Here is a 17,081-nt window from a genome sequence, read left to right as displayed (position 1 = left end):
TATTGTAAGGCTGGCCACGGGTAGTGTACGCGTGCAGTATTGCAGGGCAGCCCCCAGCCCCCCTATTCCACCCCCTCATGCCATCTTCAACCATCTCCAATCATGGAACCTACCACAACAACCTCTGTAGGACCTGCATTGACTTCCCCGGTCCTCTCGAAGCCAAAAACACCTACTCCCTAATGCCCTCGAAGCTCATATCCCCCAAATTGGTAGCTTATTGGTTGTTTTGGTTTCTTTTTTTTGCTCATATTTAGTTTATATTGATTGTGCAGATTTTCCGAAACGTAAATTATAAAGATTATGGGTTGGAGGTTGTAAGCGATAAGATACTGTACTTCCCTGTAAGAGTGACAGTTAGGTTGAGTTGACAAGATGAGAATAAAGGAGATTTTAGAGGAACAAAAGAAGGGTATGGAACAATTCAAAGATAGTTGTTTTGGTCATTTTGCGGACATAGGAGAAAATTGGAAGAAGGCATTTTGGGGGCAGAGCATTATATGTTGTTGCAATCAGTTAAAAGCCAAAAAAAAAAAAAAAAAAAAAAAAAAAAAGAAATGTGGTTTGTGGTGGATGGGAAGCCATTATGTTTTGGGGTGATGGAATTTGCCCTGATGACAGGCTTAAGATGTGGGGCATTTCCAAATGCGGAAGAGCAAAAGAGAATATAGAGGACGTCTATCACAGGACGTTATTTAGAGGAGAGGTTAGGAGAAGATGTATATACCTCTTCGGAGAAGTTTAAGATGTGTCTAGTATGGTTCATGCATTCGATCCTAATGGCTTTTGACTCAACAAAAGCTGTTAATATGGATTGGGTGAAGTTTGCAAGCAACATGGACTTCTTTAAGGCTTATCCATGGGGATAGTTATTATTTCAACTAACCATTGAGTCCTTGCGCGGAAAAGGCATGGTAATAAAGCATCGCCAAGCTGTCGAGAAGGATAGACCAAACACGTACAATTTGTTTGGCTTCCCATGGGCAATGTAGGTAAATATTAATAGCTTTTTGTTATATTTTTTGTATTATATGTGTTTTAATTATAATATGGACTGTTTTTTTTTACAATGTAGACTTGGATGTATAAGGCCGTCCTTGTCCTGGCTAAGCCGGGGGATGGAGAGTGGGGCAGAAGACTTCGGATAAGCGACCGTAATTTCCTAGGATATTGTGGTGGCACACCGAGAAGTGCGCCCATTGAGATTACGACAAAATAGAAATGGAAATTCAAGCGGCTCGAGTAAGATTAAAGTATTAATCTTTTGAATATGCACTTGCTTTTAAATGTAGCTTAAATTTGATTGATTTTTTTTCTTATTACAGGGAGTCGTCTGTCCCTTCCTCACCCCTACTAAGGGTGAAGTGGGAGAGGAGTATGTTACATCGTTCACAACACTAGACGATATAGTAGATGAGGGGATAGACTGCCTAATGCGAGACCTAGAAAGGGTCAAGCATGTGAGTGCAGCTACAGGGCCACTGTTTGAGAATGTGTTTGAGGCCGAGGAGGATGAAGCTCCTATCAACGGGACAGAGGTTGAGGAGGAGGATGAAGAGGTTAGTACACCTCTACCCAATTGGCAAACCGGTATAACAAGTATCGATTTTCTAAGGTGTCAAGGTCGGGAGAATGAGGTGGTTGACCTCATAAACAGTGTGGCAAAGAAAGTTGGTAGGATGGAGGAGGAAGTTGGTGGGGTATTGAAAGTGGTTGAAGTGCAACTTGAGCATAAAAGAGAGAGCCGAAAGAGTAAGTACATAAAATCTCCTTACACGGTAGTAATGTATGGAAATAAGAGGAAAACGAAGAAAAAAATGAGGAAGTCCGTGAAAGTGGAGAAGCAAAAAATGGAGGAGGGTAACAAGGAAGGTAGAGGAAGTGGGGAAGTGAAAATGGAGGGGGGCGAGGAGGAAGGCGAAGGAAGTGGGCAAGTGAAAACGGAGGAGTTAAAGGTCGATTTGTATAGGCCAATAGATGAAGAAAAGAAAAAATTCTTCTATGCCTATTACAATGATTCTGGAAGTGATGGGCGTGTGAAGGGAAAGACCGGGGATTATCCTTGGGAGTGGTTTGAAAAGATGTTGACAATGGGTAAGTGACTCGACGACTCGGTGAGTTGTTTTCTCATATTTTTCCTTATTTTTGCTTATGTTTTCCATGAGGTATTATATATTGAATTGTTTAAGCGATTTTTTTTTAATTTTTTGAGGGGGTCACTTAAGTGATCTCTTAAAACAAAACAGATCACCTAAGGAAAAATTGTTGATGAGGTATTTGAATAGACACTTATCATGTTATTTTTATTTGATGCAGCACATTGATGAGGTATTGACACTTATGAGGTTGCGACTGAGTAGTAATGGTGATATTTTGTATCCGCATTGTGCCATCACCAATGTGACCTTTGGCCAAAGCCTAGTAACTACATAACACGTTAATGAAAAAGGCCAATGGTGGAGGTGCAACAAGGGAGGCAAGCAAAAAAGAATGGCCACAGAGGACTTCAATGATGTCCTTGATGATTTTCGATTTGATGAGAGGATGATGCAGTATGTATGGGGGGAAAGACCCAAATATGACAATAATTAGACAAATGTTAAAAGAGTATATTACATCGTGAACATCAAGGATATACATTGGATAACCGTTGTTTGGCTACTAGAGGAGGGCTTGTTGCAGATCCTTGATTGCAACCTGAGTATTTGTTGAGAGAGGCAGTTGGAGACGGAGTTGCAACTGCTGTGTACATTGTTCCCGCGATTGTTGCACGACAGCAGGATGTTTCAGCACTTGAGTGATGAACTACTGACTGACTCGAGGTAAATTTTGTATAAAACCTACATAATACAATTGTTCTATAAGTTGATTATAATGCTAATGTCTTCCTCCTATTGTAGTGTTGATTGTGGGGCATATGCACTAAAATTTATTGAGTTCGACATGACCAACACCCCAATGCACAGGTTGAATGACAATACAATAAGCAACTTTCGAGAGCGTTTGGCTGTTGAGTGCTTCCATGGGCATATGGATCCCTTTTGACTGACCAGAACCCAATCCTAGTTATTGTTGATGCTGTCATCAAAAGGTATGGAAGTTGGACTTAGAGTTTTATAGTTTATGTGAAATGCATTTCTTATTGGGTTGTCTTGAATAATTGGATTGTCTTGAATTAGATCAGCTAGTGTTGTTAGACGTTAGGATGTTGATACTTAGGTTATGATGTTATGTATGCTTTATGGCCAAGGCCAAGGTTGGATAATGTTAGAAGGGGTGCTGTAGAAGAAAACGAAGAGGCTGTTGATGTTGAAGATATGCTGGATAATTTTGGAGGATGGGGAAGTGGCTGAAGACAATGATGTAGAGGGAGGATGGAGGTTGTCAGTTCTGCTTTTATTTTGGGTGTATATAGGACATTTATTTGTTGTTTATAATGTTGTAGTTTAATGTAATTGACACATTTTAGATTTGTACAAAAGCAATTCAATATTTCTTTCCCTCTTTTCACTTTGAGTTTATTTAGTATTCTTGTTAAATGGAATTTGTATGTGTTGACGCAAATAAGTTGTCAAATTGAGGAGAAAATATGACATTAATGTGTTGATGCAACTAGGTTGTCAAATTAATGAGAAAAGATGGAAATAATATGTGTTGGTGATTTTAGTTTGTCAAAATTGAGGAGAAAAGCTAGCTGGAAATAATATGTGTTGCCCATGAACGCTTAAGCGATTACATATGTTGCTTAAGAGATCAAGGGTTTCCTATACAGGATCACTTAAGCGAAACCTTAAATCGCTTAAGTGATGGTGCACTTGGGGTGATCTTGATTCTGCCTTAAACTCGATCACTTAAGCGATCCAACATCGCTTAAGCGACCAAGGCTAAAGGTGAAAAATCGCTTAAGCGATACTTAAATCACTTAAGCAATCGTGCACTTGGGATGATCTTGATTCTGCCTCGGACTTGATCACTTAAGCGATCCAGCATCGCTTAAGTGACCAAGGCTAAAAGTGAAGAATCACTTAAGCGATTGTGCACCTAAGATGATCTTGATTTTGCCTTAGACTTGATCGCTTAAGTGATCCAATATCACTTAAGCGACTAAGGCTAAAAGTGAAGAATCGTTTAATCGATGCTTAAATCGCTTAAGCGATCGTGCACTTGGGGTGATCTTGATTCTGCCTTGGACTTGATCGCTTAAGTGATCCAACATCGCTTCGCTTAAGCGATCAAGGCTAAAAGTGAAGAATTACTTAAGCGATCGTGTACTTGGGGTGATCTTGATTATGGCTTGGACATGATCACTTAAACAATCCAACATCACTTAAACAACCAAGACTAAAAGTGAAGAATCGCTTAAGCGATCGTGCACCTAGGATGATCTTGATTCCGCCTTGCACTTGATCGCTTAAATGATCCAACATCGCTTAAGCGACCAAGACTACAAGCGAAAAGTCGCTCAAGTGATACTTAAATCGCTTAAGCGATCATACACCTGGGATGATCTTGATTTTGCATTGCACTTGATCACTTAAGTGACCAAGGCTAAAAGTGAAAAATTGCTTAAGTGATCTTGATTCTGCTTTAGACTTGACTGCTTAAGCGATCATGCATCACTTAAGCGACCAAGGCTAAAAGTGAAGAATCACTTAAATGATCTTGATTCTGCCTTGCACATGATCGCTTAAGCGACTAAGGCTAAATATACTAGATCGCTTAAGCGAGACCTAAAATCACTTAAGCGATCCAGTATATTCGGATGATCTTTATTTTGCCTTTGACAAGATCGCTTAAGTGATATATTTTATCGTTTAAGTGATGAAGGCTTATAAACACTAGATCACGTAAGTGATAAACCAATCGCTTAAACGATCCCTTTTTTTTTTTTTTTTTTTTTTTTTTTGGAATAGGTTGTCAATCCCATATTAAGTGACGTTATGTGAACTTCGGAAGTTACAACATCATAAGATTATTAATGTTAATGTTAAGCGACATCAGTTTTTAACACATATTAAGGCCAATTAAGAAGGATTATTTGTAACCTAATTCCATTAACGCATATTAAGGCCATGTAAGAAGATTATTAACATTAAATTACACCTTGGGTGTTCACAACATCAAAATATAACAACTACGATATGTGGCATACAACCGTATGATATATGGATGAATGTTATAGCACACTTGTGTGACACGTTAGTAGAAACGTATCTCATTTCACAAATATGGATGATGTATTTGAGAATGATAATTGTGTCCTTTTTACTAAACAAAATGCAGTCAAATCTTGTACGATGTGGGGGGACTAGATTGAAATAGGCTTGAATTTTGACTGTATGATTAGTTTAGTGGACCATGATTTGTCTTGTGTCAATTGATTTGATTATTTATATCACTTAATCGATTTTTTTTTTATAATTATATTTTAATTAAACTAATTTTTTTATGTGTGTAGATAAACATGGAAAAGAAATATTAAGGTATAGAACAATTCTATATAATACAAATTTTAATGTTTTTAAAGTACTAAAGTAAATTAGCCTTAATCGCTTAAGTGATGTATGATCTTGAGCGATCCTGTATATTTAGCCTTGGTCTCTTAGGCGATGCATGTTATTGCTTAAGCGATCTTGTCAAAGGCAGAATAAAGATCATCCGAATATACTAGATCGCTTACGCGATTTCAGGTCTCGCTTACGCGATCCAGTATATTTAGCCTTAGTCGCTTAAACAATGTACAGTCACTTAAGCGATGTACAGTCGCTTAAGCGATCACGTATAAGGTAGAATCAAGATCACTTAAGCAATTCTTTACTTTTAGCCTTAGTCGTTTAAGCGATGTAGGATCGCTTAAGCGACCAAGTTCATGGCAGAATCAAGATCACCTTAGGTGCACGATCGCTTAAGCGATTTAAGGTTTCTTTTAAGCGATTCTTCACTTTTACCTGTGGTCACTTAAGTGATGTTTGATCGCTTAAGCGATCAAGTCCAAGGCAAAATCAAGATCACTTAAGCGATTCTTCATTTTTAGCCTTGGTCGCTTAAGCGATACATGATCGCTTAAGCAACCAAGACCATTTTGCTTCTTATCTCCTCGATCCCTTGATATTGTGTACGTTTGAGTGAGAAATTATATTCTATATTGTGGGTTAGCTCTATATTCAATCATAACCATCCATATTTGTAAAATGAGGTACGTTTCTACTAACGTGTCTCACTCGTGACTAATTCAATAAATTGATTGATTGATTGACTTGACACGACAATTATATTGATAATATTTATTTTGCCTGTCTGACTTCTTTAGGTAGCAGTCAGTGTCTTACAGAGGTAATATGAGAAATTTTACTTACTCAAACCCTTTTTTAAAATGGATGAAAATGAAAAATAATTAATTTTATTTAATATGATATAAAGGATGATTTATTCAAGATAACAATTAAATTTAAAACATAAAAAATTGAAAACAGCAAGTCTTCAATGGTTGGCCTTGGAATCTCTCTCGGTTTCATCATTCTTCTTGATGACATAACTGGAAATACAAGGACATAAAATTAGTTTAATGCACCACAAAAGAGAAACATAATAACTTCGTTAGATCGCTTAAGCAATCTTCGGCCGCTTAAGTGATCTACTAGTCAGATTTGCATATAAGAAGCTCACTTAAGTGATCTATCGCTTAAGAGATCTGGTGTTCACCAGATCTGATCAGAGCAGCAGATTGCTTAAGTGACCAAGAATTGCTTAAGCGATCTGGTGTTAACCAAATCTGATCTGAGCAGCAGATCGTTTACGCAATCTTAGGCCGCTTAAGCGATCTGCTGTTCAGAGCTACAGATAAAAGCAGATCGCTTAAGGTCCAAGGATCGCTTAAGCGATCTGATCTTATATGCAAATCTTACGGCAGGTTGCTTGCTTTCTTGCTTCTGATTGATTTGAACCTAATTTTCTGGATCTGCAGGTGATCGATTCTAGCAACTGCTTCTCTTGTGGTTAGGTTGCTTGCAAATTGAGTACTTATTCATCTTTTGGGGAACCTCACAAGCTAATTGAATAAGCTTAACTAATTTTCTCCCATTTTTTGTCTTCTTGAATGACAAATGGATGATAATGTTAACAAACTCTGACAGCACCACCCATTGGTCTTCTAGAAGAACTAGATAGATCGTTTCTGAATAAGCCACCATGTAGTGGTTTGCCATATAGAAAGGGAAGCAAAGTTTCATGTAAATTCTTGAACCAAAATATGGCTTCCGTTACTGTTTCAATGCTACTAGTGCATGAGGACAAGGTAAACGTTAAATGTCAAGCACTTTACAACTGCAAGTTTTACTAAGAAGGTTAACTAGGGCATCCGAACCATAGTTACGCATGGTGAACTTTTGAGCATTGAGAGGATATGCAAACATTGCATTTGACAGTTCCATACGTTCTCACAATAATTTTTCAGCTGACAGAACAAGGGTTGTGGTAAAATTATCTAATTCCGTACGACGCTCATGGAACCACAGTGACAATGTCTTCTGGATTGCATAAAAAAGGACAACAATTGGAAACTCTCCTTTTACTAACAATTTTGAATTTATGGACTCGGCTATGTTCGTGGTCATGACATCATATTCTTCTTCCAAAAAAGTAAGCTCTACTTTGTCGCTTGAAACTAGCATTATACTCAAGATACTTAGCAATTTTATCATCCTTGATTCGGATTTGCCAGAAGTGCTCCTCAAACTCATCAACTCGATAAGCTTTTGTTGTCATGTAGTATGTCTAAAGGAGGCCAACACACTTAAACTTTTTTTTTATGTTCTTGCCAAAGTGCCTCATACAGAATCCGTAACGTGCTTGAAGGTAAATAGTGGCAATCCCCTTCTTTATAAAGTTGTGCCAATCAAATATTATGCACAACTCGTCACTGTCAGGCACTGTCATAAGTAATTGCTGGAAAAACCAAGTCCGTGACTTGTCGTTCTCAAAGTCAACCACACACCATGCAACGGGATACGTGTGATTCTCGCTGTCTTATGCAATGGTCACCAACATGTACCTCCATACTTTCCCATTAAAAAGCAACCATCAACAGTCAACACCTTTCTCATATTTACAAAACACCTTATAGCAGCATCATAAGCAACAAAAAAATATTTAAACTTCATATTCTTGTCTCACTTCAAAGCCGTCTTGCTACCACTATTTTAAAAAACTAGACCAGACCGATCAGTCCAACCGGTTGGACCGTAAACCGGTCACGTGTCCGGTTCAGTTCACTCTTAAAACCATTATATGTATTGAAATGTTTTAAACCGGTTAAAAACCGGATAATATCAGTAAACCGCTGGTCCAATCAGACTGGCAGAAAAACTGGTCCACATATTAACAATCCCTAAATCCTAAACGCGACGCATTCTCACGCCCCTTTCTTGTCTTCTTCAATCTTCAGTTCTTCTCTTTCAATCTTTCTCTGTTTTTCTCACGAAAATTTCGAAGCAAACACTCTGTTCTCTGCAAAAATTGTCACGATTTCTGCTTTACCTTCTGTTCTCTCTGAAATCCCACCCAAATCGCATTTGAACTCTCTGAAATCGACGACGTCTTTCTCCCTCGCCGAAAATCAACGATGACAGCTCTGTTCCTCGTTGGAAATCGACGGCGACAGCTTCATTCGTTGACGATAGCTCCATTCCTCGATCCAGGTATGCCATTCCTCGATCCAGGTACGCCATTCCTCGCTCCCTTTACATTTAAGTTAACACCCTTTACATTTTTCAATCTAACGGCAAACCATAGCTAGAAGGTGTACAGCTATCAGGTTTTTTAGTCTAAAATTGTTAGGGTTCTTGTGTGTTGAATAAGCAATTGATTTGGGGCTTTTTGCTAGGGTCTTTCTCGTTGTAATCTGGGCAGATTTGTGAGAGGGTTGCATTTCCTTCTTGAGGCTAGGATAGGTCTCTGATTTCTTACAGGTTATAGAGAGTTATTGAGTGATTAGGCTTGGGTTAAAGCATTGCTCTGTTTCTGTAGATTGAGTGTGTAATTCTTGGTGTTTGATTTCTTTGAATCTTGTTTGTGTTGGATTGATTTATGTGTTGGATTGACAGGTTAATTAAAAATAAAATTTAAATAAATTTATTTTAAAAAGTGGCACAGGTTCAATCCAAGTGATTCTGGTTTTATTTGTGATCATGCACAAACGTTGTATTCGTGCATCATTTGCTTTTTAAGTAGGAAACTCTCTCCCCTGAACCTGACAAAATGGTGATGGTTTTTCTCTCTTCTTTGTGATTGCATTTCTTTATTTCAATCAAAAAGGTAATATTAATCATTTTACATGTTAATTTCTTTTCTTATTTGCTGTTGCTAAAACATTGCAGCCTGTTGGGATGATATAAACCCATTGCCAAGTTACAAGATTTAGTTTTTTTATTTGATCTAAAAAACTTATCAGATCAAATAAAAAATATAAATCTTGACATCCTTGCAAGGTGCTTTTTCCATCAATGGTATCTTCTAATCTTTTAGAACCCTTCTATTTTCATTGCTTTTAAATCTTCCCTACCGTCAACTATAGTCAGTTGTATTCTATTATTTAATGCTTGATAAAATCTCTTTTACTATATTTCTTTATTTTGCTTCAGTCCTTTGACTATTCTGCTTCATCTTTATCAATATATTTCAGCTAGTACATATTCACTTAGTTCTGTTGGTTACAATCTTGGAACTGTGAGTGTTTAATTTACTGGATGTGTGATTAAAACCCAGGTCTGTATCATTGTCGAAGTATTAATGAAGGTTATACCTAGAATGACTTTGGACAATGCAGTTAATATCATGTAAAGAACACACTACAATGGATTGTCTGTTGTGATTATTTGTTCTCAAACGGATGCAGAGGATCATTGCATGCAACTAAGAGGTAATGGGCTACTGAGTTCTATTGAACCTGCAAGTGGTGGTGGTTGCTGAAGATGTAGCCCTAGTGAAAAATCCCCTGGGTTTATTCTTCCCACAAAGTCATATAAATCTGTATCAACAGTTCAATCTAATATTTTATTTTTGATTTTATTTGTAATAGGTTTTTTGTGTTATTTGTTTTGGAGTTTATTGGTGTAAGCACAATGTTGATTTTGTTATAAGGTTTGGAGTAGCTAGTCAATATTATAACATTATAGCAAACATGGATTTGGACTTTGAATTGTTATTAAATACTTAAATTATGTTAGGATTGTTGTTGAATTTGAACTTTGAATCATATTGGACAGTAATTAAGTTGTTATTGTCTTATTGAAAAATAGAAATCTAAAAAAAAAATTGTTTTTTTAAAAATGTGCTGACGTCATCATGATGTGTGATGATGTCACCGGTCCAATCAGCGGTCCAACCGGTTGGACTGGTTGAACCGTGACCCGACCATCAAAGCGGTTTGCCCTCTGGTCTGGTTTTTAAAACAATGCTTGCTACCTTGGTTTGTCAACTTAAGCATATAACAGTATGCTTCTAATATTGCGTCCGGGTGTTCAGTTCCGGGTACCCTGCATTTTTTTAAGAAACCGGAACCGGAACCGACGATTCCTTGAAATTGGAACCAGAACCAGAATCGGAACCGTTACTTGTGGTAACGGTTCTGGTTCTGGGTATCCTATAAAATTGCAATGACCCCCCAAAAGTTTTTAAAATAGAAAAAAAAACCCTTAAAACCACCCCCCCAGGCACTTATTAACAAAAATAAAATTACAAACTCCATTACTTTGTAAAGGTAAATTCTCAAAAGTCAAACTAACTTATTTTAAATGTTATGAAATATAAATATAAATGTATTCACATTACTTTTTCTACAAAAGTTTTTATTTACCCCCCTAATCTTTAATTTTATTTTATATTAGTCTCGGTTCCTGGTTCTGGTTCTTGTTCCGATTCCTAACTATAGGAACCGGATCAGGAACCGCACAGTAACGGTTCCAAAAATTTGGAACTAGAACCTACCTGTTGACGGTCGGTTCTGGGTAGGAACCAAAAGCAAACCCTGGGTACTCACCGGTTCCGGTTCCAATAGGTTCTTTTGAACACCCCTAATACTGCGTACCCATGATCTGGCGTGCCCCTCACAAAATCTTGTGCATGTTGTCTCCCTTTCCAGCATTTCTAGTAACTAACATCGCATTCTAACTTTGTGCGCGCAAGTCTATGAATGTCCTTAGGAGATGGACATTTCCCTTCAACAAACTGACTTTTGACAAATTGTCCAATAACATCAGCGGAGGCTTGTCGATACTTGCCTGAAATATGTCCCAACCCACATGTGTGCTCATGAGTATATGTGCTCGCAATAAATTTTTCTGACTCTGCCAACCTTCTACAATAAACCCCCCACTTGCACTTTCGGTCACGACATGCAACCGTCACTATCGATGAATTAGACTTTTTGCTGATGAACTCAAAATAACCTTTTACAAGAACAAGTTTTAGCTTCCTTACCACTTCCTCCTTGTTGTCCAATAAATAACCTATGCGCAAGTTCGATCCATCAGTAAAAACGTGAGGTGATTCACTACTACCCGCAATTGTCGCCTCTGAACTTGCATAAATGACCATAGTGTTCTCTTCCTCACAAACTACACCTTCTGCATAATTTGTATTTATAGGAATTTCTACATCTGCAAGAACATGTATGGGGTCCTCCTCGTCCACGTTTTCATTTTGCCCCACATGACCAACCTCTTCTACAGTGTCCTTCTCACCACCGAATTCATCGCTTACTCTTAATTTTTCAACAAAGAAATCAATACCCTCGTAGTTAAAATAAAAACCGTATTCTCCCCACCCAAATCACCGTTTACTCTTGAACCAACTTCCAAAGCTTTATCCACAACCAAAACCGTTAAAATCGGTCTCGAACCATTATCGCCCACATCAAGCATAAATAACTTCACATCTTCATCAGACATTAATACAAATAAGGGGGTACCTTAAAATTTGCAGGAGCTCTGCTTAAAACATACTTCACAACTATATCACTACGTGAGCAACTCAACCCACCTCTTCTAATGATTTAATCAATCAACTCATCAAAACTAACTTCTGTACTCACAACAATTGCTTTAACTTGTTTGCTCTTCCCAATCCACTTCCAACAACTTTCCTCTTCCACCCACTCACCAAAATATTCAACACCCAAAACCACTTGTCTCATGTCTAATAATAGCCAAGTACCTATAATGTAAGAAAACAAAAATTATTAACCGATATATTAAGGGTTGACAGATTTTAAAAAGCATATCCAAATTCGCTTAAACGATGTGGTGTATCACTTAAGCGATCTGGTATGTCACTTATTGAATCACTTAAGCGATCTGGTATGTCACTTATTGGATCGCTTAAGTGATCTAGTATAAATAAGTTTGATCGCTTAAGCGATTTACTGTCATATACTAGATTTATAGCAGATCGCTTAAGTGATCTTCTACCATATACATGATCGCTTAAGTGATCTGTCATCTGCTGCATTATATCAGACATACCAAATCACTTAAGTGATACACTAGATCGCTTAACCAATCCATCAGATCCAGAACACATTTTTCATCATCTCCACCTACAATTGGTGCTACAACCCCTAGCTACTCACAATACAAGAAAATATTCAACAAATTTCACTCTTTTCAACTTGTATTACATCAAACACAACTCAACAACCTAAACAACTAAATCAAAATCATAACCCAAATCTAATCCATCATTGAATCTTTGTAAATCGAAATTTAAAATGCAAAGAGGAGATACACATACCTAGACGAAATGTTAAGAGGAGGAGGAGACAGATTTTTGGCAGAGAAGATGTTAATGGCAGAGGAAGAAGAAAGTGTTAATGGCGGAGGAAGAAGAAGACGTAGACGAAGCTTAGAAGAAACAACAATTAAAGAAGGTGCGTTAATGGCGGGAGGAAGAAGAAGAAGGTATTTGGGTTTGTTTGCAAGAATTTCGGTTTTTTGGGGACATAGATAATTTTTAAAAGATTACATAATACTTCGTTAATCCTAATTAACTACTAATTATGTTTAATTAACTATTTACTTTAACGCTTTAAAATTATGTAACCTTTTAATTAAATTTAAACTTTATTTATTAAAATTTAAAACGCCCCATAATAAACTGGGGGGAATTAGTTTAGGACAAAATGAAGAAGGAAAGAGAAAGAGGGATTGCATGAAAAAACAAAAAACGCGCCTAAACCAATGATTAATGGATCTTATTTGCAGAATCTTCCCTTCTTTCTCTCTTTAATTTAGAAAGGACTCACCGTACAAACCGTCCGCCGACCACTGACTGCGCTTCATTATTTCTTTCTAACACTAAATCTTCCTTTTTCTTTATATCCATTCGTTTACGATTCTTATTCAATTTCTTTTTCTTTTTATTTCTTCTCACTAATCATTTGTTTTTGTCACTGATTTATCTAGGGTTTTCTTTAATTCTTGTTTACTGAGTTAGTGTTCCCAAATCATTCACTTTTTTCTCTGATTTGGGTGGAATGTTAAGTATTTGCTCGTTATGTTAAGAAAACAAAAGCAGATTCGTTTGATCTTGAACCAATTTTCTAATTCGTTGAACTTGTATCATAACAATCTTGATATGATGTCTTATGCCATCCGGAGCGAGCCCTTTTGCAAGGGGTTTCACTGTCGCCCACAATCTTCTCCTCTCGAGGGTAATATTTGTGGTGGTAGTAATGTTAATCCTTTTAGAATAAAAACTAGCAAAGCTAATGGCTTGATTTTGCGGGGTTGTTTTGATTCTAACAAACCAACGGCGGCTGATAAAAAAGCTGGCGCCTTTGCTCGCCAAAGGTTGCGTTATATTGAAGAGGTTTGTTCGGATGCTAGCTTGTTTAATGGTCGTGGCTCCAATCAAAGAGGAAACCCTCTTGGCTTTATTGACCATACTTTGCCTGAAAAGATTGCTGTTGCTGTTGACGTCGATGAGGGTATGAAACATCATTGTTTTTTTGTTTGTTTTGGGTTTTTGTCAATGTTAAAGTTTGAGCTATGTTTTCGTTTTTTTAAATTTATATTGCTTTGACAATGCTTATGTTTGTTATTTAACTGATATGACATGGTCAATGTCACGGAAAATTAATCAAAAGCTGAGAATTTTTGGTATGCCTTTTTCTATTGGGTACATTGTTTCTATTTCGGGGGTGTGATGATATTTGAAGGTTCTTGTTTTGTGATCATCGGCAAATGATTTTGTATTTGTTTCAATAGTAGTTCATTTCAGTTCTGTAATCTTTTTGACAATAAACATTACACAGATTGTTTCAGTTCTCTATTCTGATGCACATACTTTTTATTTTCTTTGTTTTGTGATAAGCAGTTCTGGGAAACTTTGTGTCGGCTCTGAATAGATTTATTGCAGATCGATATTCTTCGAATCATTCAGTTTCGGAATACCATGTGTATGAGTTCTTCAAGGTAATATCTGATATTTTCTATTGCATAAAGTGGTAGAAGGTCATTAGAAATTTGTACTATTAGTAAATAGCACAATATATGATCTGGTTTCTACAGTGCACTGCATCGATCCCTGGTTTCTTTTGGCTCAATTCTGGCTGTTACAACTGTTTACATTTAGCTGGAGATGGACAATATTTTGCTGCATGTTTTTATTATAGATCTGGGCAAGTTCAGTTGGACTTAACATGAGCAAAATTGGATCATTGGGAACTTCTGAAAATAGGCTTTTTAACTCTATGGTGTATCTTAGAAATGATTATTGGATTTATGCTATTCAAAATGGATCTCTAGAAGCAATTGCTTAGTGAGGCATCAGGTCTCTATGCTTGGTTGAGACAGTGTTTAGTTACTGTAGCTGATCTCTTTGTCCTAATATTTGGGAAACTACGAATTCCTGTGTGGATTTCTGCTGGTGCATATGGGACTTCTGTGATTTTGTTACTTATTATGTGCCCAGAACATTCCTTCCAATTAACTAAGACTTCAATGTATCAGTGCAGTGTTATATAAATATCAATTTTTATCATCTCACACAACCTGATCAAAACCAGTTTTGAAGTTGAGATGCTTTCCTTACATTCAAGTCTATATGCCTTAGATTTTACTACATTAACCAAAAAAAAAAAAATTCCATGTGAATAGTTTAGATTACCAATCAGGGGTACCATTATATCACTGACTTGTTTAATATAACCTCGTCCTCCTTCTTTCAATCAATTCTATTAGGGAAATTCTGAATATCTCTTATATGTATTCTGATGTGTCCTTTTCTTTCTGAACTGCAGATATGGAACTGTTCACGTGATGAAGGTACTGCTAGGGATATCAATTGCTTTAGCTGGTTTGCAATTTAGGGCTTTTTAATTTCAGTATTATTTGACAAAACATTAATTTAGTATCTTAAATGAGCAATTGGTTACGAAATTTTTGAAGTTTGACTAATGAAATTCCTAGTATATAATTTGACTGGTCTCTTTGACTTTTCCTAAGTTCACTGGCTACCGTGTTACCTTAAGTAGTTGTGTACTAGCTTTAACTACCAAATTTAGTTGGAGTTTTATGGAATGTTCTTTGATGTTTTAACTGTCTGTAAATAGATCACAAGATCTCTTAGATGGATGCTTGTTTATTGAAAATGGCAAATGTGATTTGGAAATGTTATAAATCTGTTCTTTTTCATTTCCTGATGTTTTACAATTTTCATATCAATCTTATTGAGTTTGATTTTTTTTTTCCCCTATCCTTTCAATCTTTTTTGAATATTTTAAAAATATTATGTACCATCTGTGAGAATGCTTTCCAGATAATACTATATGTTCAAACTTAATTTCACAGTATAACAGTGATTGCCTCATTGTTTTCCTTCAAGTGCAGCATTGACTGCACTATGTTTCTTATATGAGAGATATTTCAATCATAAAATCAATTGATTTTTGAAAATATCTACTTTCATGTTGTGACAGCTGATATCCGAGTCCATGAATTCTTTAAGACACCATATTTCAAGACAGGCATCCACCCAATCCCCGGTGCACAAAAGGCACTTCATAACTTATCAAGATTCTGTAACCTATCAGTTGTGACGTATGTATGATTCTTATAATTTTTCAGTACCTATAATGAGTTAGGCCAAGTGTTAACTGGATCTCCTAATAATGTATGATTAGGTCTCGGCAAAATGTGATCAAGGACCACACTATTGAATGGATTGAGAAGCATTATCCAGGATTGTTTGAGGAGATTCACTTTGGAAACCACTTTGCTCTAGATGGAACATCTAGACCTAAGTCAGAAATATGCAGGTATGCTATTGGTAAATGCATTTGGAACTCGTAGCTTTGAAACTGGAAATTCCATGATTAAGATGTAATTTGAAGTGAAAGTGTATCGTATTATCTTGTTTTACTGTGACTTACCAGCTTGTTGGGTTGTGAGTATTGTTATGTCAACAAGCCTAATTTGCCAAGACCTACTGGATTGAATTGCTGACCATTTTGGGCTTGATGAATTGTTTCTACCAGGTACTTGGGGGCCAAAATTCTCATTGATGATAACCCAAAGTATGCAATTGAGTGTGCTGATGCTGGAATGAGGGTTCTACTTTTTGATTATGAGAATTCGTATCCCTGGTGCAAGACACAGGCAATCGATCAACATCCTTTGGTGACTAAAGTTAATAATTGGGAAGAAGTGGAGCAACAAATAGTTTCCTCGATTGTTTCTTAGTATCGTAATCCTATAATAAGGTTTGATCAAGACCACCATTCTATCAAGATTTTTATGAACCGATTCTAATGCTGCTGAATAACGTCAGCGTATTCATATAGTAAATTTTGGGGGAGCTCTGGTCGAGTCCACCCAAGTAGGGTTATGATATACAATCTGAAGTAGAGGAACAATGGAATTGGATCAATCAATACATTGTTTTTATGTTTCTTCCTGTTTGAGGGATAATGACGGAAAAAAGGGGTTTCAGATATAGAAATTGTGGAATTCCATGTAATTATAGAGATAACGTTATTATTATTGTAAAAGTCATGCTTTTTGTCCTGTAGTTCGAAATGAACTGAC

The 17,081-nt window shown here is 36.7% G+C and overlaps 1 protein-coding gene across 1 annotated transcript; it reads left to right on the top strand.

The window, feature by feature from the left end:
- Nucleotides 1-13,554: 13,554 nt before the first annotated feature.
- On the top strand, nucleotides 13,555-16,944 carry LOC116114037. The gene is made up of 6 exons (XM_031400191.1): nucleotides 13,555-13,981; nucleotides 14,371-14,468; nucleotides 15,296-15,320; nucleotides 15,974-16,094; nucleotides 16,178-16,312; nucleotides 16,532-16,944. Exons 1-6 carry the CDS (start codon nucleotides 13,630-13,632, stop codon nucleotides 16,734-16,736), a joined length of 936 nt encoding a protein of 311 aa, XP_031256051.1. The 5' UTR covers nucleotides 13,555-13,629; the 3' UTR covers nucleotides 16,737-16,944.
- The last annotated feature ends 137 nt before the right edge of the window (nucleotides 16,945-17,081 follow it).

Source organism: Pistacia vera, unplaced genomic scaffold (genome assembly GCF_008641045.1).
Source record: "Pistacia vera cultivar Batoury unplaced genomic scaffold, PisVer_v2 Contig7, whole genome shotgun sequence".
In the NCBI taxonomy this organism is placed as follows: domain Eukaryota; kingdom Viridiplantae; phylum Streptophyta; class Magnoliopsida; order Sapindales; family Anacardiaceae; genus Pistacia; species Pistacia vera.
Note: the sequence above shows the minus strand (reverse complement) of the source record. Positions and strands in the feature narration are given on the sequence as shown.

Coding starts and splice junctions, on each gene's coding strand:
- LOC116114037 (XM_031400191.1), top strand. CDS start 13,630: ATGATGTCTTATGCCATCCGGAGCGAGCCCTTTTGCAAGGGGTTTCAC. Junction 15,321..15,973: donor GAACTGTTCACGTGATGAAG/GTACTGCTAGGG, acceptor ATGTTGTGACAG/CTGATATCCGAGTCCATGAA. Junction 16,313..16,531: donor CCTAAGTCAGAAATATGCAG/GTATGCTATTGG, acceptor TGTTTCTACCAG/GTACTTGGGGGCCAAAATTC.